The following is a 26,298-nucleotide window of genomic DNA, read 5'->3' on the forward strand; positions in this document are numbered from 1 at the left end:
TTGCATTTGTGTATATAGTTTCCTAACTTAAATAACTGAAATCCAAATATAATTTGCATGATTTAAGAAAAGATGTCTAAACATAATAGATTGCCCTAATTGTGAAGTTGATAGAATAATAAATGTGACAGTGTACTGGTTTCAAAGATCTACTCAAAATTTCAACTACAGTGATGTAAATTAAATTGGTCATCAAACTCCCAAATGTGGCTTTTAGATCAAAATGTATCAAAAAAAATCCACAAAATAAGGTGAAAATATTACATTGGTGAAAACATTAAACTGATCATCGAACTTTGTGGCTCTTAGGTCACAATTTATCCAAAAAACTCACAAAATAAGGAAAAAATAATCCTAATCAAACTGTAAAGATCTCCTTAACTTTATAGAACATGCTGTGAAATAAACCCACAAGTAAAAATGTGTATTTAAAGGGAACTGGTCATATAAAAACTACCAGTAATACGACTTTTGCACGATTAGCCACCTTATCATTGTTCCTTTATTACATGCTGTCCATCACTCACAAAAATTTGATTTTTCTGAAATTTATATGCAAATAAAAATGTATATTGTATCTGATTGTAGTGTCCATTAAATTCAGCCTCATCCAACTTATATGGTTAAAGTGATTGTAAATCAAAGTACCTTCTAAAAGTTAATATGTGGATTAAATTGGGCCTAGTACTATCTGGGCTTCAAAGTTTGTTGATATGCACACTTATAGATCTTCATTAGTGTCTGTAAAGATTTTTTTCATTGTCAAATATAGTCAAAATTCTTTTCAAAACTTTTCGCAAAAAGGTGGAAAATGTCACCAAAATGTGGATTCTGATGAAGAAATAAGTTTTTCCAAGTTTCATAATGCGCCATATAAATTATAAAGTGTTAGTGTCTGTGCTAATATCCAAAATCTTTTTTAGAGTTACAATATTTAAGGTAAAGATACCATATTCTCACTGAATAATGAATTAGATAAGATATAAGACCTGATTTACTAAGGGTTCCTTTTTCTATTCAGTGTCTATAGGGAAAAAGCTTAAAGGCAAATCTTAAAAGCCTGGCACATGCATTAATTAAGGGATGCAGGAATAAGTCGCGCTCGTGTGTGTCGAGCGGATTTTAAAGATTCCTGGATACACTCATATCTCCTGCAGCACGCACATCTCAAAAGTTTTCAAAACATGGCCGGTCATGGGCTTTTCAGGGTATGAAGCTGAGATGTTTGCAAAACAACTTATGCAATCTGGCACGCACTTAGGGGGTCATTTTCCAAAAGTATCGCACGCGAAAAGGGACTTTTCGCGTGCGATACCTAGATCAGGGTGGGTTCTGGGCGGCGGAAGGGAGGAGTCGGGGTGGACGTCGCAAAGACATCGCTGACGGCGAAAAGGTAAGGAGCCTTATCGCTGTCAGTAACACGGCCAATAGCACCACCTTTCATGGTGGCGCTATTGGTTTGCCTGCCCCGCTTCGCCCCCCGCCCCCCGTTACTGCTGGATTTTCTAAGTTCTGCGAACTTAGAAAATCCAGGCCTAAGTCTCCCTACCATGAAACTTCACTTCTGCTATGGATGATGTGTAAGTTAAAAAATCAAGAAAACTAGGCAGATATGTGGAATAAGTGAGGAATAATAATAATAATAATAATAAGAGGAATAAGTGAGGGGAATGAAGGTTATTAAACTAGGGGATTTGAAGGACCTGTCTCTTAACTGGGTGAACTGAGGACAAACTGGTAAAACTGGGAATAGCATTGGCATGCACCCCTTTCAAAATCCCCTTAGTTTAAACAGTGGTAGCAGTATTCATGTGCACAGGCACATGCCCACTTAAAATTTGGCACACTTGCTTGTGGCCAGGCTATTTTATAATATGCGCGCATATGCATACATATATTATAAAATCGACGCGTCCCTGGGCACAGGCCGATGTATACGTACCATTGTGTGCCTGCGCGCCGGTTTGAAAGTTATCATCCCTGTAAATTAGGGCCTTAATGTCTTTAAAAACATGAATTATTAGCTACTAGAGGTATGTAAAGCTCAAACCTTTTGGTTCGGGCTTCATTTTCGGCCCACCGCGGGAAATTTTGTATTTCCCGTGGTTCAGGCCTTTTAAATTCGGGGGAACCTGAATTTCAGATTAGTGCTCACTAAACTCGAAAACGAATTTTTCCCGTTATTTCTGGAAAAACTCGTTCGGGATTTGGGCTCCCTGAACCAGGACGAATCCTAGACGAATGCACATCCCTATTAGCTACTACCTGAGCAAGTACTGATAATAAACTAATGTAAAGTGGTTTATTTTAGGGATATACCGTAGATGTAGAGTACAGCATCTTGCAATATTTATTTATGCTGTTACTTTTTGCAGACCTGAGACAGAAAAGATAAAAGGGAAAGATAAGGATGAAAAGCAGTCTGCAACACCAAGTAAGCCTTTTTAATTTAAAATTTATATAGACTTGTGTGTGATGTACTACTATCAGGACAAAAACTGTTCTGTTTAGCTTTAATTCAGGGTCTGCTTAGGTAGAGGCTGGTTTCTGCCTCTGAGCCAGAGAATGGCTTGGGAGAATATATGTTCAAGCAGGATTTTGAGAGTCTGCACTTACCCTGATATGAACTCCAGTGGTCTGGCCACTGAGGAACTTGATTTGTCCCTAGGGCCTCAAATGGAAACTCTGGGAAAATCTCAGTGTTCCCAGCAATTTGATGGCTAAAGGGCCAAGATGAGACGCTGTGTGGACCTTTGAATATTTACATATGTCTTGTGAGTTTCAGAAGTTTTGATTTCTAGTGTTCCTAAACCTCAGTCTGGATTTTGTACTTGAGAAGCCTTATATTTCAACTATGAGTGCCGAAACTATAAACTGTCTATCTATCTGTTCCTTTCTGCTACAACAGTCCAGAACGATTGGGTTTAGTCCCTCATCCAACTGATTGAGTCAAAGAATATTCTGTTTTGTTTTGTTTTGTTTTTAAATCTGTGACATCACTTCTACATTTGTTGAGCACAGACTGGTTTGAACTAGTATTCTCTGCCTCCAGCTAATGGAAGAACTACTAATGGATCAGCAGTATTTATCTTTCTGATCTGGCATATGATTTGAATCTAGTTAAAAAAAATGTTTGGGCCATGCATCTGTAATCTTTACAGAATAGTGAGCCTACAGTTTGCTATGCTCCCTTTTCCATTGGAGGGCTCTTGGCTGAACCAATTTAGAGCAGATATTTAAGACAATTTGTCTGGCCCATGCTCCTGTAATTTTTACAGAGTAGCAAGCCAACATTTGGTTAACTTCCCATTCCCATAAGAGGGTTATTGATTGAGTCATTTCAGAGTATATATACATATACGGCCCGATTTTAAAAGGACCACACGCATAAAGAAACGGGTTACACGCGTGTGCCATGTGCATTTTAGAACAGGCCCGGCCACACGCATAACCCCCGTTACGTGCCAAAGTGCCTGCAAAACGGATGGGCCGGGGGGGGGGGGGAGGGCGTAGTCTGGGAGGGATGGGGTGGGGGGAGGCCAGGACAGCGCCATTTTGTGCTGTCCTGATGATTCGCATGCCAACAGCCGGCCAGCGCGTGCAACTTACTTCAACTCAGGGATAGCTAGGATAGATTTAGGAGTCAGGGTGAAGAGGGGAAGAGGTAGAAAGAGTAGGATTAGGAATAGGAAAGTTCCCTCCCAGTCCGCTTCTTAATTGGAGCGGAGTGGGAGGGAACTGGGGCCCAACCAAACATGTCGCCATGCATAGGTAATAAAATCCCCCCCTCCCACCCACATATGCGCATGCGGCTTTTAAAATCTGGCACACATGTGCATGCGGCCAGCGAATTTTATAACATGCGCATGCCAGCACGCACATGTTATAAAATCAGCACGTCCTTTTAAAATCGACCCCATATTAAGGAAAGGAGGAAAAGAATCCTCTAAGACATTTAAATATTTTACTACCTTACTTTACTTGTTGGTTTGAAAAAACAAAAAGGAAAAGAAAGGTTCCTTGAATGTCGAAAGGTAAGACTTAAGGGCATTCAACCAGCGAGTTTCTAATCATTTAAAAATGATGCTAGCCTTCATCTCAGAGATTAAAAAGCCATTTTAAGCCCTTTTTTATGTCAGATCATTATCGCCTTTGAGCTTCCTGCGTCAGCAACAGATCAGCCAAGGCAGAAAATCGTGGCAAATAAAACACGGAGGATGTATTAAAAAAGAGAATCTACGGTATTGAATAAGCTCTAAAGTTAAGATTATTATAATAATTATTATATATTGAATTTAATTTACTGGTTGTAAAGCAGTTTATCCAAGCGGTTTACAATAAAAACATACATAAAATCCAATCAAAGGTAAATGCAGACATAAAGCAAAATATTGTTATACAATAATAAGACTATCATGAGATGAAAAATAGCTTGGCAAATAATTATTGATAAATTCTGTAACAAGTTATTAACAATCATAGGCCTGACTGTTTATCCTAAGTCTTCTGAATCAACAATTTCATTCGTTGATTTATGAATGGTGGCCATTTTGTATACAGCTCGAGCAAAGCACTGCACAGCCAGTTTTGAATTTTGAACCTTATTTCAAAATGGGTTTCTCAGAATTCAGACAGGCTAATCCACAACCATTGGGTTATGCACCTTTATCAGCAGATGGAGACGGAGCAAAGCTGACATCACGGTATATATACCCCTGCACTGACATCAGCCCACCAATATTCTCCATCTCCAGCAGATGGTGGATGTGAATCTCCCTTCTGGGGATTGCTTGTTAAAAAAAAAAAAAGAAAAGAAAAGGAAGAAGGAGATTAATCAAGGTTCTCCTGAGGTGATACCTTGTGGTCCCTCCCTCAGTCAAGTTCTCCTGAGGTGATACCTGGTGATCCCTCCCTCAGTCGAGTGCCTCAGTCCAGTAGCCACTCTTCTGGCGTGGATTTAGCTGCCAGGAGAGAATCAGCTGAGAGGCTAGCGAGTGCAGGAAGCCGAGCGCGGCAGTGATGGCATTAATCCTCTCTCCCCTGCAACTGGAGGACTGATGGAGGAAGACAAAGCATCACCAGAGCCTCCACGGAATCCTGAGGAGACTCAGTGCCTAGCCTGGGATTCTCAGGCCTGTAGGAGGATGGGCCTCCTCGCCACGAGGTCTCTTTGGTGGCGGCATGGCTACCGCTGGTGTCGTACTGGAACTGGGGCCGTGTGCTGATGGTGACAGGTGTTGATGCTTGTGGGACTTCCCATGGTGTGCGGACTGGTCTTTCCCTGGCACTGAGGAAACTGAGTATCCTGAAGTCCTGGAGAGCACCGAAATCGACAAGGGTCAATCACCAGTTCCTCGCTCCTTGGAAGAACTTGCCGTGGGTGAGGAAAGGGGCAGGTTATCCACTGGTTCCTCTCGACCCACGGGCATCAGAGACTCTGAAGCCGGTGTGGACGGACTAGACTTCTTTGGCCCAAAAAGTTTCTCCATTTTGACAAGCCGAGCATGACAGCCTTTGGGGGTCATCTGATCGTACAGCTGACATCCGCAGATGTCGTGCAATGCCCCTAGGTAGAGGATGTAGCCCTGAGGGGCGATATGTTAGAGGTGTTTAAAATCATGAGAGGTCTAGAACGGGTAGATGTGAATCGGTTTTTTACTCTTTCGGATAATAGAAAGACTAGGGGGCACTCCATGAAGTTAGCATATGGCACATTTAAAACTAATCGGAGAAAGTTCTTTTTTACTCAACGCACAATTAAACTCTGGAATTTGTTGCTAGAAGATGTAGTTAGTGCAGTTAGTATAGCTGTGTTTAAAAAAGGATCGGATAAGTTCTTGGATGAGAAGTCCATTACCTGCTATTAATTAAGTTGACTTAGATAATAACCACTGCTATAACTAGCAACGGTAACATGGAATAGACTTAGTTTTTGGTACTTGCCAGGTTCTTATGGCCTGGATTGGCCACTGTTGGAAACAGGATGCTGGGCTTCATGGACCCTTGGTCTGACCCAGTATGACATGTTCTTATGTTCTTATGTTCATGTGAATTCATGATGGACATGGTCTGCAGGTACTGGGAGTACCGATGAAAACCGAATGATGTCATGAAAGTAAGCTGGATAACAGTCGATGGCCAGCAGCCACCTGGGAGCAACACACCGGGAATCAACCGAAAAGAAGGTAGAGGTAGTAAAAATACTTACCACGCTGGGAAAAGCATCGCCCGCAGAAGGGGGACCCGACATAGGACGGGAAAAAAATGCTGTTTTTAAGCACGAAATATATTTGTAGTGCAGAGTTCCAAAAACTGCAAAGCAACTATCACCACGGAAAAAAAGAGACTGAAGTGGATCTTGCGTGAACACACAGATAGTGGCATGCTGGGCAAGTTCTAGAAACTTTGACAAAACGTTTTCGTGCCAGGCTCGATCTGATGATGTCACCCATCTGAGAGGACTACCATCCTGCTTGGCCTAAGTGAAATATAGCACAAGTCCATTAAAACCAAAGCATGGGACAGGACTCCAGAGCCTGTTCACACCCTATTTAATTAGCACAGAAGAGCTTGGTGTAGACACAGTCGAGGCCTGAAGCACGACACAGTGAGAGCACCAAATCATGGTGCTATACTGCAGGCCAGTGCATCATCGGTTATAGGTGCCAATAGAGCAGTGCAATAGCTGTATCGGCGCCCGAAAGCACAATGCGGTAGCTTTATTTGCATTGAGGGCAAGGCATAGTAGCCATATTGGCACCGAACACACAGTGCATACATATTGATGCTAAGGAGTAGAGCAGAAGTATGACCGCTGAAAAAGCTGCAGATTTAAAAAAAAAAAAAAAGAGCATTTAGAAATACAAATTGTCCTGCATTTGGCAGTTAATACTCTGTAAGAAAGAAAACACTTTCTTATTCCACAGGCCATGGAGGATGAATCTGCTTCCTGAATAAGGCTAGCAATGCCACTGATACAATGCCATCCTTATTAAAGAGGTACTGTGACTTATACTAAGCTTCCACTGTATGTTGTTCCTTGCATCTTTGCTTTCTCTAGAGGTTGCTGCCATGGACTACAGTCCTTCTCTCATCTCAGATTTTCTCCTGCCAGAGCAGATTCTATTCGGAAATCATTTCTGTCACTGGTCTTAAATGGGCTACCCAGTGTAAATGAAAGATTATTGAATCATTGTTTTAATGACAGGAGAGGTGTGAGCCTCCAGAATTCTGGATTACCCACTGTGTCCGACTGAGTAGAACCATCGCCAGGTTCTTATTAACACAGGAAAATGCAAATAATTTGGATTTAATAAAAACACAAATAGTTTAGCCTGCAAGAGAGTGTCCTTTAATGAAAGGATTAGGAAGGAGTTTATCACTTCAATAAACCTCCAAAGCAGGTCTCAGCCATTTTTTAATGTGCCATTTTTAGATATATGAATTAAATTGTACTAACATAATGGGGGTAATTTTCAAAAGGAGTTACATGTGTAAATGTAGCTACTATTGTAGCAATTTTCAAAAGCCATTTACTCAAGTAAAGTGCACTTATGTGAGTAAATCCTATAGACAAGTCAATGGCATATATTGTAGCAATTTTCAAAAACCCACTTACTCAAGTAAAGTGAATTTACCCCAGTAAACCTGGTTTTTACTCGAGTAAATGCTTTTTAAAATCAGGCCCAATTTTTCTATAACGACAATACTAAAGAAGATAAATAAATAATACACATCTACTCCACCAGGGAAAGATACCAGAATCCTTCTTAACAAAGAGCTTAATATTCCAACTCCTGTATCATGGATATGACCTCATTGTAGGATGACAATAGTTAATAATCTTATATCAGGGAAGAAACTCTGGCATAACATAGGGCTACTTTCATCTATATTAATTCCAAAACATCAGCTCTAGCAATCTCTAACAAAGAATGGTTTGGATTTGCAGTGGCATCTACATTCAAGGGATATCTGAGGTCACAAATCATCATTTCCTGCACTTCATACTGAATGATATAAAACATTTACAGGCAAGTTTCTGAGCAGGAACTCCTTTAGGAGGTGTTTCGGTTTTAATCAAAATTTTCAAATTACAAATATGATAGTTTTTCCTATGAAAGCATGGACTTGAGGCATTGACAGGATAGTTGCACTAATACAGACCTAGCTGAGGGAGAACTTGATGTATGTTTTCCCCATCATGGCCCCTTGATGGGACATACTTAAAAAAAAAAAAAAAAGAACAGGTGATACTGGTGGTGCAGATTTGGCACAGGCAGCCTTATTATGCATGTCTAAGGATCAATTAGCCTCTAGAGTTCCTAGGAGTCAGGGACAGTAACTTTTAAACAAGCGCATGAGCGCATATGTGCTCGCGTTCGTCATTCCGCGCCCAGGGATGGGGCCATTTTATAACATACACGCATATATGTGTGCATTTTATAAAATAGATTGCGGGCACATGTGCGCACAATTTTAAGTGAATGATGCCTATGTGTGAAAATGCCACTTCTACCGCATAAGTGGGGGAATTTTAATAGACACACGCATCTACACATTTACCAATTTTCCCAGTTTGTTCCCAGTTTGCCCAGGTAAGGGCTATGACTTCCAACCCCCCTAGTTTAATAGCTTCCCCATCTCCCCTATTAGCCCTGACCCTTAAAACCTCACCGATCTATCTAATTCACATTATTTTATTGCTTAGACGTCCTGCATAGCAGAATTATAGCTACACGGCATGGGACTCAAGCACATGACTGTGCATGAAAATATTTGCGCACAAAATTGAAGTTGCAATCCATGAATGCCCATGCCCCGCCCAGTCCACGCCCATGCCCCACCCTTTTCAGAATTTTCATTTGTGAGCGTAGAGGGAGATACGCACGTACACCGGCATGTTTTAAAAACCGCTTGGCGTATGCCAGCCCAACATATTCGCATATTTCCTGGTTTTCACTTGCACCGGGCTTTTAAAATTCACCTTAAAGATCTTCTAATCCAAGCACAATATCAATGGAGGCCCAATTTGCATTTTTACATTTCAACATGAACCTAGAGAGGTTGCTTACTTAAGAAAGACTATTCGTCCTTCACGATATCATCCCTACAATAAAAAAAACTCTTCAATTGCTTATATTCCTGTGTGGAATTCTTTTGAATCATATTGCAAAGCTTCATCAAACTCACCTAAGCATGCAGATATTTCTGCTATTTTAGCCTTTCTTTAAAAAGGATCTAGAAAAAGGGTTAGCATACAATTAAAGATGCAGCATCTGTAATATCATGTAACAAAGGAAGAAACAGGAGAATCTCTGTTCCATGAAGGAAGTTAAAGCCAAAATACATGCTAAAGAGCAGTTTTAGCCGCAATGGATTTAAAATGTGTTCATGAAGGGTTTATTAACAACACCTTTTTAATTCTATAGACAACAATTAAAGATCGTATTTTAAAAAACAGTTATCCTAATGACAAATACTTCAGAAAGATATATTATGGTAATATAGGTATTATCTTGTAGAGTTATGTTTTTACATTAATCTGCCAATATAGATACAGTTAATCCCTTCTTATTAGCCAGAAGTGATCTCTACTTTTCATCAGATATGACCACCCTGAATGGGAACATAAAATGATGGGATGGTAATTCCTTGTTTAAGAGTCATCCTTTCCATCTTTTGTGTAGGTTCCTTTAATTTGGTCATGCAGATGGTAAAGTTGACCTGATGGTGACAGCATACTCCACACATTACTCCTTTGCTTGTTACTGAATGGACAGGGAGGACTTCCTGTAACTCTCCTCCATGATCTCTGACTCCATCCATAAAACCAGGCCTGCTCAATAAAGGACACTGACACACGGCATCAAATTCCAAACAAAAGTGCAACTTTATTTTCTGGAATATCCAGTCAGTCAAAAACTATTTACATGATTGAGAAGGTGTTTCAAGATGTACTGAACAAATTAGAAAATCATGGGCTTCCAAACAATGCATGTTACAATCGCAGTGGCAACCAATATGAGGTGGCGATGATGAGCAGTGTATGCTAGTTGTGAATAACCATAAAAAGAACTGGTATAGTGCTAGAAATTCATGGATCCTTATGAAGAGTTGATCAAAGAAGAGAAGACTTAAAGCAAGTGTTTCCACCTTTTATTCAGGAATACTTAGAGCGAGGTTTTGGTCCCCTGATACGGACCATGTTTCGCCACATGTGCTGCATCGGGAGGGACAGAGGCCCGGAAACACTGTCAGCAAAATCCAAAAAGCAAATAAACAAAAAAGTGTAACCAAGGATCCACAGCACATAATAGAACAAGATACCATATAGCAGAAATGTGTGCTTACATATGCAAGGGATACTGCACACAACAAAACAATATCATCTTAAAATTCAGCATAAAAAGACAACAAAAAATAGCATCTGTAAAACATAGATGTGTGAAAATAATATAACATAAAAAACTTGTAAATATGGTAAAGTGTGTGTATCAAAGAATGGGGGGGGAGGGGGAGGAAGGAGGAAAGGGAGAAATGAACACAGGAATAAAAGGGGACAATGGAAGGTGAAAGAGGGGGGAAAGGGCCAAAGGGAGGGGGGAGAGGAGAGGGAAGGAGGAAGGGAAGAGGAACAAGGGGGCAAAAGAGGGGGGAGGGGGAAGGGAAGGAGTCAAAGAAGGGAAGGAGAGCAAGGAAGGCACAGAGGGAGGGGAAAGGAAGAAGGGGGGAAAAATGAGGGGAGGGGAAGGGGAGGGGAAGGGGAGGGGGAGAGAGGGTAAAGCTCCACATATAGCATTTATTTATTTATTTATTTATTTAATTTTATATACCGGCAACCGTTTGCACATCGTGCCGGTTTACAAGTAACTTACAACAAAAGATATATAGGCGTAGCCTTTACAGAGAACGGTGTATAACAAACGCAGTAACAGAATAAATAACTAAATAACTAAGGGAGGGATGGAGGGGGGTAGTCGAGACAAATGGGGGGGCAGGGGGAGGGTGCAAACAGACACATGGGGATAAGATATGAATTGGGATTCGAGGGAGAAATATGTACACTTGTTATACATACATAAAAACCTTTAAGAAAATAAGAAAAACAATCAGTAAACCTGAGGTAAGGGGCAGGGGGGGGGGGGGGGGCAAGGGGAGGAAAGAAAGAGGAAAGACAAAAACTTGTGAACTAGCTTAGTGTGTACGGTACAATCACAGTAGACCATAAGGGGATAATGTGTTATCTTCTCCATTGACTTTTCTCTCCTTCAGCCCTATGAGAGGACTGGTTGGTTCAAATATACCCACATACTAAAATTCTCATTCAGTGGACACCAAATACATATCTACAAAGTTCCAGGACAGTGCAATATACCATCCCTTCTTCCAAGTCACTGCTCGTGCCATGGCCATAGATCTTTCTCAGCTCTGTTCCATCATCCTTCTGTACTGGCTTCCCCAGACACAAAGCACTGGCTAGGACATATTAGGGCAATACATCAGTACAATTCACCCACTCTTGCACACAGCTTCTTCCCCTCTTGGAGCCTCCTGTTCTGTACCTCTTGATTAGGTCCTTGGGAGGAAGACAAAACCAGTCCAGACACCAGCCACTGGCCTCTCCGCTTCCCCATTATGGTAAATGCCTTGTAGGAAGGAGGAAGTCTCTCCTTTACATCTGTGCTAGGTTCCCCAGACCTCAAACATAAAGAATATTACAGGGCAGTTTCCTAATTGCTTAACTCATCCCATTCCTGCACCTCTTTTTTAGGCTGTAGGGTAATTCCCTTGAGGGGGGAAAAAACTCTCCTTGCCACTTAGGTACTTTTATGCTTTGGTCCAACCATGATGGAGGTCAGGCTCCACTTCCTTTCTTTTTAGCCTCGGGCCTCTCCCTTGAAGAAGCGAGCCCTCTGCATGATCCCACTCCACTTGGAGGGTCCCCAGGTCTCCCAGCACATAGTCTGGATCCTCCAGTGTGCTCGCATCCCTGGAGGTCCCTACTTCCCACCCTATATGAGAGAGGGCAGTGGAAGAAAGGGCAAAAACCCATCAAAACCTTTCCCCTTTATATGACCCTCTCTCTCTAGAGTACTCCAATAAGTTAGTCCCAAATTTTTAAGAGAACATAAATATTTTTTCCAAAAGCACCTTAAACAAAAATTTACAACATGACTCCCTCCCTTAAAATGCTATCTTGTGGTCATTTCATGGTACTTCATGATAACTATTTAACTCCTACTTTAACAAGTCAGGACATAATGATGACAGCAGGGGGGCAGTTCTATCATGAGGCAGGGTGAAGCGGTGGCCTCAGGCGGCAGAATTTTGAAGCGGCGAAAAGTGCTTCTCCAAAACTCCTCTGCCGCAGCCTCTGCCTCACCCTGCCTCCGGAGTCAAACATCGGATTGGGCAAGGATAAACCAAAACCCTGCCAATCCATAACCCCGGGCAGCAGGAGTCGCGTTTATCCTGATGTCATCTCCTGCAGTTTTGGGGCCCCTGCTTAAAGTGGAAGGGAGAACTAAGGGGGTTTGCCCATAGTTCCTGTATCATTTTAGAAATTTCGCAGGAGTTTAAGGTTAATGGCATACTAAACTTGTTTCTTAGAAGCTGATTTGAGTATTTTCATTCCTGTTGTAAGGTGGGTTGGAAAAAATAATCTTAAAAATATGTTCTGTAGCTTGGGCCATACTCTGCTTATCATGCGTCAATATAAGATGTGAAGTGAGGGTGGAAACAACAAGAGAGAGAGAATACATTTGTGCCTAATACATAATATGGGTAGCCAGGACTGACTTTTCTCCCAGCACCCACCCTCTCACAAATCAATAACAAGCAATGCAATCGATAACATGAACGAGACTTAGGCAAGAGTGGGATCAAACAGGCCGCAACTTTATTGTACAACAATTAGATGCCCGAGCCAGAACTTTACATCAGCTTCCCTGTGCACCCGCCACCCGCCAGCAAGGAGCGCAGATATTAACATTGCATTATATCCACGACCCCCACCACCATCAGCAAGGGATTGTGACCACCAGCTCCCACCACCTGCAGCAAGGAGCCTCCCGCAGGACAACTGCACCAAATTGTCCTGCCCCTCAACACATTGCCTTTCAATTGGCTCGGGCAACCCCGCCACTGGCACAGGATGGACCAATCCTGTGACCCCTCCAAAGATGCGGCCTAGATCCCTACTGCAGCAACGCTTCCAAGGCATCCTGAAATGAATTTAGGAACAAGTCCTGTCCTATAAAGGATAGATGCACTCCATCTGGGCGAAATAGCCCTTTCCCGCATTCCCATGACCATTTATGACAAATGTGACGACCCCCGAATAGCATAAGCCAGGAACCAATTTGCCTGTTTGCTTTAGCCCGGCAGCGTTTCCAAATCTTTCTATTCATTTCAGCAGGCCTCGGAATAATGTCTGACCAACAAATTATTGTAGACGGTAGCAAGGCCATAGCAGATGTCAAGTCCTTCCGTACCATAGCGATAAACTTGCGTCCAGACATCGAACCCCAATCCTTACCACCTAGGTGGATAATCAGAATTTGTGGTGGCCCGAATCGCACAACGCTCCTCTGCAGGCAGGGAAGCAGTTCATCCCAGCCCATGCCTCTGCGTCCTAGCCAACGGATTGTCGCATTGTACTGTGTTAAGTCCAAATGCACCCCGTAAGGACACTCCTGGGCATGCTTGAAAGCCCACGTGATGAAGGAGTGTCCCACTATCCATATTCGACAACCCCGACTTCTAGGCCCTGAAAAGAGAGAAGTGTTAGTATATTGCATTGTTTATCGGTGTCCCGGGCATATGTAACCTTTGAAGGCGCCCGATTTGCAGCGGCTGATCCGCTGAATCACACCTCCCGATAATCCGGCTTGAGCGGCTGAGGTAGCTGCACCTATTCGGAAGGAATGTGATCCAAAGTGGGACGTGTCCAATCCGAGGTGAGTTAAGCACTTGCGTAGCACCGCCTCAAATTGAAATTTGGTGAGTGGTCTGCCATCTGAGTGAACCAAAAATCTGGATCCCTCAGACGGGCGAAGTTCCACGAAAGTCCTGTAGTTAGCCAAAGGACAGGTCTTGCAGTTGGGAATGGTGCGCAGAACTACGTATGAACCTTTCCCCAATTGGTCTGTTTTGGAGCGAGGTATAAAAAGTATGATGGAATCTGTCTCCCGGGTGATGAACTGAGAGCGCAAACCTGAAGACTCCCAACCTTTGGTGGCCCTAGCCACTAGTTCACTGACCCAAAAAGCTCCAAAGAATGCAAAAAACGAAAGCTACGTGAAACAACCTGTCTCATATTCAGAACTACATATGTTTGTTAAACTGTCCCATAGTCTCAGTAGCGTGTAATGGGTAATGGGATGTTTCCCCTCCACCGTTCGTGTCCCCTCTACAGCTCGTGCTCCTTCTTTTGCCCAACCCAACAAAACACGGTGTATCAAAAAGTGTCCGACTGGGAAATCCCAACTGTGAGCTCTCATAAAGAAGGAAAAACCCGTTAGTTGTCTCGCCACTGCTGCCCTTGATATCCCTTCCGCTTTTGCTGCCTCTATGTAGCACATTATGCCCCACTCCGAAACTGGTTCCCCATGCTACCCCCATTTGGAGAAAAAGGACACCACCTTCTCAGCCCCTTTCACGTATGCAGACCATGTGGAAGGGGCTAGTGACATTTGTTGCAATCTCCAGGCTTCTGGATACCAAACTGCCAAAGGAAAGCAGGCACTGAAGCTCCCTGTGGATCCGCTTCTGGCGCAAGTTTCCGGAAGGTGTCCCACTTTGAATGAGAAAGAGAATCAGCCAAAGTGTTAGAATCACCCGGCACATGCCGTGCCCATGCAGTCACATTTAATTCCATGCAGCGAAGAATGAATTCACGCAGTAAATCAGATACTAACATGTTTTTTGCAGCTCTCTTGTTGATAACCTCGACCACACCCTGGTTATCTCACCAGAAAATCACTTTTTTGTTCCTGATCCGCTCACCCCATAGTACAACCGCTATGACAATGGGGGAAAGCTCTAGGAAGGTAATATTCATGCGATCCCTGGGAGCGTCGGCAGGCAAAGAGGGAGCTGCCAGAGCTCCCTGAGAACCTAATCGGCTGGGTTCCAGCCGATTGGCTCCCTTCTTCTCAGAGAGCCAATTAGGGCTCCTGGCCTGCCTCCCCGAGGACCGGATTCATCCTCGGGGATGGCAGCGAATGAGTGGGCACGCTGGCGCGGGCATGCACACATAGCGGCCCGCTTTCCCAGCTCTTACCCCCCTCCCCCCCCCCCGGGTGCCGGCGCGGCGTGTGCTTGGCACCCACATTATGCCCGGGCACCCCGATACTCCATCAGGGTGCCCTTCTCTTGTAACCTGCATTTGGAAACAACATGACTGATTTAAAAAGTGTTAGCCAATCGGGAAGAGAGAAAAGATAAAAAAGAAATATGAGTACTATTTGCAAACCATATCGGAAAGCTGTATTTTAAGCTACATTGCTGTTGGTAACCCTCAGTGTGTAGTCTTGCACTTTCCACCCTTTGCAGGACCCTGCTCAATCTTTTCAGTGGCAACACATGTCTCTAACCCCATGGCAGCAGGAGTCACGTTTATCCCAACGTTATCTCCTGCTGTCCACAGAGCAAGTTGCTTCTCAGATTTCCTGGCAGTGGGGGGGTCGTCTTTTGAGGCAATCTCTTTTCCTGCAGGTTGCCGAAGTGCAGGAAACTCCGCTCTCCTTTCTTCTAAAGAAGAGTCCAACAAGTCCTCGAGGGATCTTGGGGCAGGAGGCAATGCAGACGTCCTGCAGTTTCCAGCTGAGCTCTCACAAAGCAGCGGTCATGGCAAGCTTCGCGCCTGGGTTAATGAGCCTGGGGTGAATTTAGAAAGGGAAGTGCCACTGTGTTATAATTGAGCAGATTGGGCAGGTGTGTGAGTGGGTGACTGCCTGTATGTGTGTGCAGGTGGGTGACTGCCTGCCTGGGTAGATGGGTGACTGCTTATGTGTGTGTTGGAGGGGTGAATGCCTGAGTGTGGATATGAGAGGGTGGGTGGGTTAGGGTGTTTGTATGTATGGGTGGGTGGTGAGGGGCCCTGTATGTGTATTAGAGGGTGGTGTATGTGTATTAGAGGGTGGTGGCATGTCTGTGTATGTGTGTTTAGTTTAGTTTAGTTTATTGAGTTTTATATACGTCATATCGGGTATTCCATCACAATGGTTTACAATAAAAAAAGAATAGATACAAATACAGGTATAGCATCAGTAAAATAGGTTTAAAACAAATATATAAATACAACAATAACAAAGTAAATAAAGATTAATACAATAACAGTAAAAATAATAGAAAGATAAAAATAAAAGATAAAAAGATAAGAAGATAAAAAAACACCTGTCAAAAGGTAAAACCAAGGGTTAAGAAGGCTGTTCTCAGTTGGGATCTGCTTATGCACAGCTGAATAACCATGTTTTGAGCTCTTTCTTAAATTTTTTGGTATCAGATTGTAATCTCAACTCCACTGGCAATGTGTTCCAAAGTTTGGGGCCTGCTAAAGATATTGCATGTTCTCTCACTTGACTAAGGTGTGCTGAGTTCACTGAAGGAATTGTTAACAGTCCCTTATTGGCTGACCTAAGGTTCCTTTGGGGAGTATGTAGATGGATAGCCGCATTTAACCAGTCGGTTTGTTCGCCATAAATAGTTCTATGTAGAATGCAAGCTGTTTTGTATTGTGAACGTTATATGACAGGTAGCCAGTATAATGAAATTAAAATGGGCATTATGTGATCACATTTTCTGCTACCAGTCAAAACTCTGGCGGCTGCGTTTTGTAGCACTTGTAAAAGGTGAATTGTGGATAAAGGAAGACCAAATAGAAGGGAATTACAGTAGTCCATACTGGAAAAGATAAGTGACTGTAGTACTGTTCTAAAATCCTTTTGTTCAAGTAGAGGTTTCAGCCATCGAAGAGTGAGGAGTTTATAATAGCCCTCTTTCAATTTGATTGATATATGTTTTTCAAAACTCAAATCTGTATCTAATGTGCATGTATGAGAGGGTGGGTGTGTATGTGTGAGAGAGGGTGGTAGTGTGAATATGTGTATGAGAGAGTGTTGGGGTGGGTGGGTGTATGAGAGGGTGGGGTGGATGTGTGTGTGTGTATGAGAGGGTGATAGTGTGTGTGTGTGTGTGTGTGTGTGTGTGTGTGTGTGTGTGTGTGTGTGTGTAAATGGTGGGGTGTAGGTGTGTGTGAGGGTGGTAGAGTATGTATCTGTGTGTGAGCGGGTGATGGGTGTGTGTGTGTATGTGAGAGAGAGAGGGTGGTGGGGTGTGTTTGTGTGTGTGTGTGTGTATATATGAGAGGGTGTTTGTGTATGAGGGTGGCGGGGTGTGTGTGTGCATGAGAGGGCTGTGGGGAGTGAAAGGGTGTGTGTATGAGAGGGTGGTGGGGTGTGTATGAGAGGGTGGTGCGGTCTGTGTCTGTGTGAGAGGGTGGTGGGGTGTGTGTGTGTGAGAGGGTGGTGGGGTGTGTATGAGAGGGTGGTGCGGTCTGTGTCTGTGTGAGAGGGTGGTGGGGTGTGTGTGTATGAGAGGGTGGTAGGGTGTGTGTGTGAGAGGGTGGTGGGGGGGTGAGAGGGTGGTGGGGTGTGTTTGTGTGTGTGTGTGTGTGTGTGTGTGTATGAGAGGGTGTTTGTGTATGAGAGGGTGGTGTGGTGTGTGTGTGTGTGTGTGCGCGCGGGTGGTCGTGTGCCTCTGTCTCCGCGCGTGGTGGGGGTGGGTGGGTGTGGTGTCCGCGCGGGTGGGTGGGGTGTGTTTGTGTGTGTGTGTGTGTGTGTGTGTGTATGAGAGGGTGTGTGTGCATTAGAGGGTGGTGGGTGGTGTGTGTGTGTGTATGTGTGAGAGAGGGTGGTAGTGTGCCTCTGTCTCCGCGCGTGGGTGGGGTGGGTGGGTGTGTGTAAGAGAGGGTGGTGGTGTGTGTGTGTGTGAGAGGGGGGTGTGTGGGGTGTGTGTGTGTGTATATGAGAGGGTGGCAGGGTGTGTGTTTGCGTGTATATGAGAGGGTGGTGGTGTGTGGGTGTGTGTGTATGTGTGTGTGTGTGTGTGTGTGTGAGTGGTGGGGTGTAGGTGTGTGTGTGAGGGTGGTAGAATGTGTGTCTGTGTGTGAGCGGGTGGTGGGGGGTGTGTGTGGTCTGTGCAGCGAGATCGGGTGTGGGGTGTGTGTGTGTGTGTGTGTGTTTGCGAGGGTGTTTGTGTATGAGGGTGGCGGGGTGTGTGTGTGCATGAGAGGGGTGTGGGGAGTGGAGGGGTGTGTGTATGAGAGGGTGGGTGCGGTCTGTGTCTGTGTGAGAGGGTGGTGGGGTGTGTGTGTATGAGAGGGTGGTGGGGGTTTGTGTGTGTATGAGAGGGTGGTAGGGTGTGTGTGTGAGAGGGTGGTGTGTGTGTGTGTGTGTGTGTTTGAGAAGGTGTTTGTGTATGAGAGGGTGGTGGGGTGTGTGTGGGTGCATTAGAGGGTGGTGGGGTGTGGAGGGGGGTATATGAGAGGGTGGTGGAGTGTGTGTGTGTGTATGAGAGGGTGTTTCTGTGTATATGAGTGGGTGGTGGGGGGTGTGGGTATGAGATGGTGGGGGTTGTGTGTATGTGTGTGTGTGAGAGGGTGGTGGAATGTGTGTGTGTGTGTGAGGTGGTGGTGGAGTGTGTGTGCGTGAGGTGGTGGTGGTATGTGGGTGTATGTGAGGTGGTGGTGGTGTGTGTGTATATGTGAGAGGGTGGTGGTGTGTGTGTGTTGGTGTGTGTGTGAAAGGCTAGTGGGGGGGGTGGGGGTATGAGAGAGTGGCGAGGGTTGTGTGTATGTGTGTGTGTGAGAGGGTGGTGGGGTGTGTGTGTCTGTGTGTGTGTGTGAGGTGGTGGTGGTGTGTGTGTGTGTGTGTGTGTGTGGTGTGTGTGTGTGTGTGTGTGTGTGTGAGAGGGTGTTTGTGTGTGTATGAGAGGGTGGGGGTTTGTGCATGTGTGAGAGTACCTGTATATATGTGTATGAGAGAGGTTAAAGTTTATGCACCCTTCTCCAATCTACAACAGTCTCAGGAGGACTGGAAATCTAAAGTTCCCAGGTATGGAGAGTTGGAGAATTTTTTATCCTTGTTAGCTTTAATTATTGGATGTGATGTATCTGCTGTTTTGAAATATTATATTAGTGTTTGGTAATATTCTAAACATTTTTATATGTGTTTTTAATTGGCTGAATTTAACAGCAGATTTGACATTCTTTTTATTGGTATGTTTAATGTTTTATATTTCTTGATTATGTTTGCATTGCTTACAGAGTTTGTCTTCTTGTGATTTCCAGTTCAGTTTTTGTCTGCATGTTTCAATTTATATTTTATGATCTCTATATTCTGTATTTGGTAAGAGTCTATATGTGTTTTGCTTGTGTGACTGAAGCTTTAGGTATTTTGCTAGCATGGAGCTTCTGTGAAGAGATTTATAACTACCTGGCTTTATTCTGTTTTCCTGATAGAAGGTGTATTGGTGTTTAGAGCCTAATGTAATATTTGCAGCATGGCTTTTTCATAGGTTGAGTGCTGACAATGTTGATATGGAAGGCTTACTGTATTGGAATTTTAGTTCAGATTATTCTTGGCTTTTTGTGGGCCAAGTTCACACCCAGTGCACTTTACTATAAGCCTAATACCATATGGGATCCAGTAAACTGCCTTGATTACTATGAGAAAAGTAGTTTATTAAGTTTATTAAACTATTATTATTTAAAGTTTGTGTTATTGCAGTGACATGCCTATATAATATATATGTTGTTATAAGTGATATTTTTACTTCAGAAGATGGTACTTTGAATGTCTACTTTCCATATGCAATCTGCCTTTTTAGGTTGAGGAAGTTAATAAATGTTAAAATGGAAAAGAATGCATAAGTTTTAATTATGTGAGGAGGGGAAGGAAGGGGGATGAAAGGCTGTAAGGTTTGTATCAGACCTAAGAGAGAGTGTGTCACACACACATAGACTCCCACCATTCACCAACCTCTCACACCCCAGGGAGCAAATCCTGCAGAAGGATGGGAGGCAGGCAATAGGGAACGGAGGAGTCCTATTTCCAGACACAGGAGTTGGGGGTGGCCAAAGGCTGCCCCGCCTCATTAAACATTTCTTCTGCGCCCCCTAGTACAGACACTAAAGACTGAGAACAAAAAAAACAGGCCCAAAAACTGAGAGGTTAGAGCTGTGGGCTGCAAACACGAGAAGCCAGAGATTAAATCCTATTGCCATTCCTGTGACCTTGGGCAAGTCACTTCACCCTCCATTGCCTTCCCCCTGCCCTGGCCCTCGGTGATTTCATCTGCACCAGGCCATGGGGGCGGGGTGGGGTGCAATTCATCCTTCGCCTCAGGCAGCAGATTGTCTTGAGCTGCCCCTGGATGACAGGGTCTTCAACCCTGGGGGTCGCCAAACAGACAAAAGTTTTATTTCCATTTTTAAAGTACAGTCTGTGGGAAAGATAAGTCCTCAAAGCACTTAAAAGAAAACTGAATTTTACTGAGATATTTAGATGTGTCAAATTCTTTTTCAAGAGAGCCAGATAAATTGTTCATTTTATTTGGAGAAAAATAAAACATTTAGGTGACTTGCAAACCATCCATAGAAGGCTGGGCAAAGGAGAAGATAAATACAGTACATATGTTAAAAGGAAGTCAGGCTCTAAAATAATTGGAGCCCATATAACTGGATACAATCATCTTCTTGAGAATAACATACATCCTGCAGAGATTTGTAAAGTGGCCACATGTCCACATTCTATTTATTTTCAAAACAATATGGATCAAACTCATAAAAAAGAACACCACTTGTAAGCATTTTAAAAGCAGGTTTAATATCCTCCCAGCCAGAATACTTGGGCTTTAATACCTCCCAATCATGCTGGACTGGTCTAGCAGAAAGAAAAGGAAGGAGAAAAATGTATACTTACCTGAAATGTTTCTTTCCTTTAATTCTGCTAGACCAGTCCAGAAACCCACCTCGGAAGAGAGAAACTTACGGTAATTAATTGATTGTCTTCAAACATTTTCTAAGATCTATGTCTTCCATTCCAAAAAAAAAAAAGTTGCTTCTGTTTAGAGTATATGGACTTTTCCATAATTTTTGGTCTTCTTTGACAGTCGATTACTGGCCCAAACCAGTCTGTGCTTAACAGATATATTAGTGAAGTCACAGATTTCAAAAAAAGAATGCCTTCATCAGCTGGATGAGGGACTAAACCCAATCGTCCTGGTCTGGTGTGGCAGAATTAAAGGAAAGGAAATTATCAAGTAAGTATAAATGTATCCATACGCCTGCAATATATAAGCCAGGTCCCATGAATATAATCTGTATTAAAAATGGCAACATACTCGCATACATCAGGTACAATGAGTAAAATTGTGCATACAAAAAAAGGGTGGGCTGGGGCATTCTGGGGAGGGCCAACATGTACACATATTTATTTATTTATTTATTTATTTAAGGTTTTTTTATACCGGCATTCATGAACTCGTTCACATCATGTCGGTTTACAGAAAACAGGGGTGCGGATAATAAACTCAGGCAGAGTTTCGTTCTATGAGCTAGTTCAGGGACTAACAGAATAAAACATATATAAAAACATATAAATACAAATAAAAACATATACACCATACATACATAATAAAATCATATAAAATAATATCTAATAAAAAGGAATCGAATACTCAGAATTAAAATAATAAATGACAAAACTTAATCACAACAAAAAACTTAATGACAACACAAAAATGTTATTCAAACATGGTCTAAGAAATCTTTATGTATAATTCATAAATGTCCACATATAAATAAACAAAAAATTAATTCAGAAAATAAATTAATAGGTGCAGTCTGTTAAAAACTAAGAACTTCTAATAAAAGATAAATTAATCGGTGCAGTCTTAGTTACTAGAACCTTTTAATAAAGATTTCGTAGACCATGTTTGAATAACATTTTTTTGTTGTCATTAAGTTTTTTGTTGTCATTAAGTTTTGTCATTTATTATTTTAATTCCTAGTATTCGATTCCTTTTTATTAGATATTATTTTATGTGATTTTATTATGCATGTATGGTGTATATGTTTTTATTTGTATTTACATGTTTTTATATATGTTTTATTCTGTTAGCCCCTGAAGCAGCTCATAGAGCGAAACTCGGCCTGAGTCGGGCTTTTTATCACGTTCTGTGCTGAATAAAGAACTCTTGGTGTTCACTGATCCTCTTTTTTTTGGTCGCATGTTCTAAAATCACCTGACTTACACATATAAAAGCATTAAATTAATGTGATTAAAATCTACACATGTATCCTTGTAAAATTTGAATTATAAATACATGGGTATATGAGTTGCGAATAATTACCCAACTCATTTCCAACTTACCCTTTCCCACTACTTAGATGGACAAATTTGAACTTATTCGGATAAGTAGCAGCACTTACCAGCTATATTCCAATTTATCCAGCTAAGAAGCAGTGGGCCTACCTAACCAGATAAGTCCATCTAAGTAGTGGTTTTCAGACTTATCCGGCTGCATGCTGCTTCTTAGCTGGATACATCAGCATTTATCCAGATACATTAGAACTTGCACGGCTCGTAGTTTTTAGATACATGAGCATATGTGCGCACATATGTACTCATATTTCATAACCTGTGCATATCATTTGTATGCAGGTTATAAAATGCAGTAGCAAAATTGTGTGCCCATATACACGCATACATGGGTGCATGTGAACAGTTTTGAGAGTTATCTTCGTCTCTAAATAGAAAAAAACTATATTTTGTATCCCACACTTATACTGTGATAAAGAAAATAAAAGGATAATATATAATAAAAAAAAAGATGTGTTAAGCTTATCTATTTCTATTTATGGACATTTTTAATATAAGGATGCTTAGTCTATTATAATTTTATAGTTGAATGAAATAATTCAAGCATTTTAATATGTTATATTTTGATTTTAGAAGAGTTCATTTAAGGCTCAGTTCACTTATATCTAGAATTTATTAAAAACTTTAGGCTGAAAATTATTTACCATTTCTGTGAATGAAAAAAATGTAGATATTGGTACAGATTTTAAAAACCCTATGCGCTTAAATCCAGCTGGATTTACGTGCGCCGAGCCTATTTTGCATAAGCCCGGCGACGCGCATATTTCCCGGGGCTTGAAAAAAGGGGCGGGGATTGGGTGGTTCGGGGCGGGGCCATGGCCAGAGGCCTTCGGAGCAGCCTTGGAGGGAACAGGGAAAGCCATCAGGGCTCCCCTAGGGTTTGGCGTGTGCAAGGTGCACTAGTGTGTACCCCGTTGCGCGCGTCGACCCCGGATTTTATACAAATGTACACCCAGTGTACCTCTTAAAATCCGGACCATTATGTTTTAAAAATGCCAGCTAAAGTTGCTGTGTATCTGGAAAATGCTGTGTAAATTAGGTTTGCTTGTGGTTTTAGGACTGCCCTCATAGAAGCTATGTAATATGTTACCTGCATTTCAAATTGCATGAGCTGCCTTATCCATTTTTGGATTGTCCTCACTCCCACCCCCACCATTGCCATCATGCACATTTGCAATGGGAAGATGAAAGCATGCAGAGCATACTCAGATCAGCTGCTAGTCAGGTTATGTCCCATCATGTGATAACGGGTTCACCACAACATTTTCCCCAAATCCAGCACCAATTTCTGTACCCAAACATATTTTGGCCCATTGTGGTATTATCATTGCCAGAGTCCCTCGAAAGTCATCTGCAAATGACTAGCTTTTAAACAAGGCAAGATGAAATGGAAGCCCTTGGCTATGATGTCCATACAACTCCAGTTTTCTAATAGATAGGGTTTTTTTCCAGGTAATGGGATATGGGCCGAAGCTTGTGAACACGATTTTCAAAGCAATTTATGCGGGTACAAAGAGTTTTACTGATATTAATCAACTATCTGAAAATTGCCTTTCTCAACATGTCTAGAGGTTCATACTTTTAGCCACATTTAGAAGAGACATTTAAATGGGAGTGTTGAGGTTGGGGGAGGATAATAGCATGCGTTGATTGCATTTTCAAAATTACACATGATATTGTCCATGGAAAAAGTACCCTGCAGAAAAAGGAGGTGCAAATGTGTGTCCGCACTTTTTATTACAAACTTGGTATGAAGCCCTTTGGTTAGCAATACTTATAGATTTGTCCCAGTGCAAACAGTTTGAAACTTGCCCCCATGACTTTTTACGAGTAGTGGGAGTTTTTTGGATAAGGAATTTCAGGTGTAAGATGCTTTACTGCATCATCGTTTAAAAATTGCTAAATTGTATCCCAGTTTTAGTTTAGCTTTCCTAAAAGCATTGGAATAATAAATAAAAACATTGGATAATTCCCAAGGTCTAATTTTTGTTAAACTTTTAAAGTAATACTGTTAATTCCAGAATAATATCCTGCTATAAACTCAACTCATTATATACTAAGTATAGTTATTGTTTAATTAAAAATATCTCTGAAATCAAGTATAATATGCTTATTTTTGACTTTTTGATTTGTACAGGTTTTCCAGCTATGTCTGTAGATATGGGAGAATATTTTATATTATTGGCAGACAAATTGCTTATGGAATTGCCCTTAGAAGCTTTGAGTTTTTTACATGACGAGGGAATAAGTTCTGTGTCTAGAGACTTTTCTCTCCAGCTTTTGTACAATCGTATTCGTAAAGAAGACCCAGGTAATAACTGTATGATATACATCTTAAAAATTAGGTGCATGTGAATGTATGCGAATGTGTGTACCACTCAGTTGCATCGGTGAACGTAACAAATAACAGAATTAGAGATATGCATGATAAAATGAAAGCATAATAAGCTTCAGAGCATAGAACATCTGTACAATGTTGCACACGTCTAGCAGCACTCTGGATATGAGTAGAGTAGAGCTTACAGATTGACACTCATGGATTCTGCCTTAATTCCCATCATTTTTCAGATCAGTTTCTAAACCTTGACACATTTTTGTTTAAACTTTTAGAAAACCCATATTTGATTTATACAGAAAGCATCATTTTATTAGTAAAGATGTGAAATACGCCTAACTATAAATATACACTTAGGGGTAAATTTTAAAAAAATGCGCGTTCGCGTACTTTTGTTGGTGCACCAGGCGCAAACAAAAGTACGCTGGATTTTATAAGATACGCGCGTAGCCGCGTGTATCTTATAAAATCCTGGATCGGCACGCACAAGGCTGCCAATTTTGGGCAGCCGGCGCGCGCCGAGCCGCGCAGCCTGCCTCCGTTCCCTCCGAGGCCGCTCCGAAATCGGAGCGGCCTCGGAGGGAACTCTCTTTCGTCCTCCCCTCACCTTCCCCTCCCTTCCTCTACCTAACCCACCCCCCCGGCCCTATCTAAATCTCCCCCCTACCTTTGTCCACGGATTTACGCCTCCCGGAGGGAGAAGTAAATCCACGCGTGCCAGCGGGCCGCTGGCGCGCCGAGACGGGACCCGGGGGCGGTTCCGGAGGGCGCGGCCACGCCCCCGGACCGCCCCGGGCCGAAACCATGCCCCCGGGCCCGCCCCCGAAACGTCGCGTCCCGCCCCCAAAACGCCGCGTCGATCTACCCCGCCCCCGACAAAAAACCCCGGGACTTATGCGAGTCCCGGGCCTCTGTGCGCGCCGGCAGGCCTATGGAAAATAGGCACGCCGGCGCACAAGGCCCTTCTCGCGTAAATCCGGGCGTGAGCAGGGCTTTTAAAATCCCCCCTTATAGCATATAATGGGTACAGGAAAATGCATAGAAAGCTGGTTGAATTAGCATAGATTTGAAACTTGCTTGTTTTACATCACTTAGAGTAGCCTTTTTGGTCAAGTAAACAATTCAGAAATATTTCAATAAATAAATTAAATACTACCTGTTCCGGTCATGGACCCTTGGGCAACTAGCAAGTCAGGAAACCTGAGGAACCTCGTTGCAAGGCAAAGGCTGATGAAGCTGCAGGGTTTAAATATCCAGGCGAAGGATTAGGCCTACGCGGCCTAGAAGCATTCCGTATGGGCCGGGCTGGCCCGGAGGTAGTAGGAGGGACCGGAGCACGACCCGGTCCCGTAACACTACCATTAATGCTCCAGATCTTATTAGTGTTTTCTTGCTGTTTATAGTGCCATTAAACACTTAGAATCGAAGATAGTTCAGGAGTCAGAAGCAGTTATATGAATAAGCAGGAGATGCTAAATCTTTGTAGTGTTTTCCTTCTTTAAATTATTTGTTTTG

The 26,298-nt window shown here is 42.7% G+C and overlaps 1 protein-coding gene across 2 annotated transcripts in view; it reads left to right on the top strand.

Moving 5' to 3' along the window:
• The window catches only part of CFAP46 (cilia and flagella associated protein 46), an 831,934-nt gene that overhangs the window by 699,951 nt on the left and 105,685 nt on the right, over nucleotides 1-26,298 (top strand). For both annotated transcript variants that reach the window (XM_029609979.1, XM_029609980.1), the window contains exons 50-51: nucleotides 2,376-2,434; nucleotides 24,586-24,759. In XM_029609979.1, the coding sequence (XP_029465839.1) occupies nucleotides 2,376-2,434; nucleotides 24,586-24,759 (233 nt within the window). The remainder of the gene's footprint in view (nucleotides 1-2,375; nucleotides 2,435-24,585; nucleotides 24,760-26,298) is intronic.

The sequence above is a fragment of the Rhinatrema bivittatum genome, chromosome 7, assembly GCF_901001135.1.
Source record: "Rhinatrema bivittatum chromosome 7, aRhiBiv1.1, whole genome shotgun sequence".
Lineage (NCBI taxonomy): Eukaryota > Metazoa > Chordata > Amphibia > Gymnophiona > Rhinatrematidae > Rhinatrema > Rhinatrema bivittatum.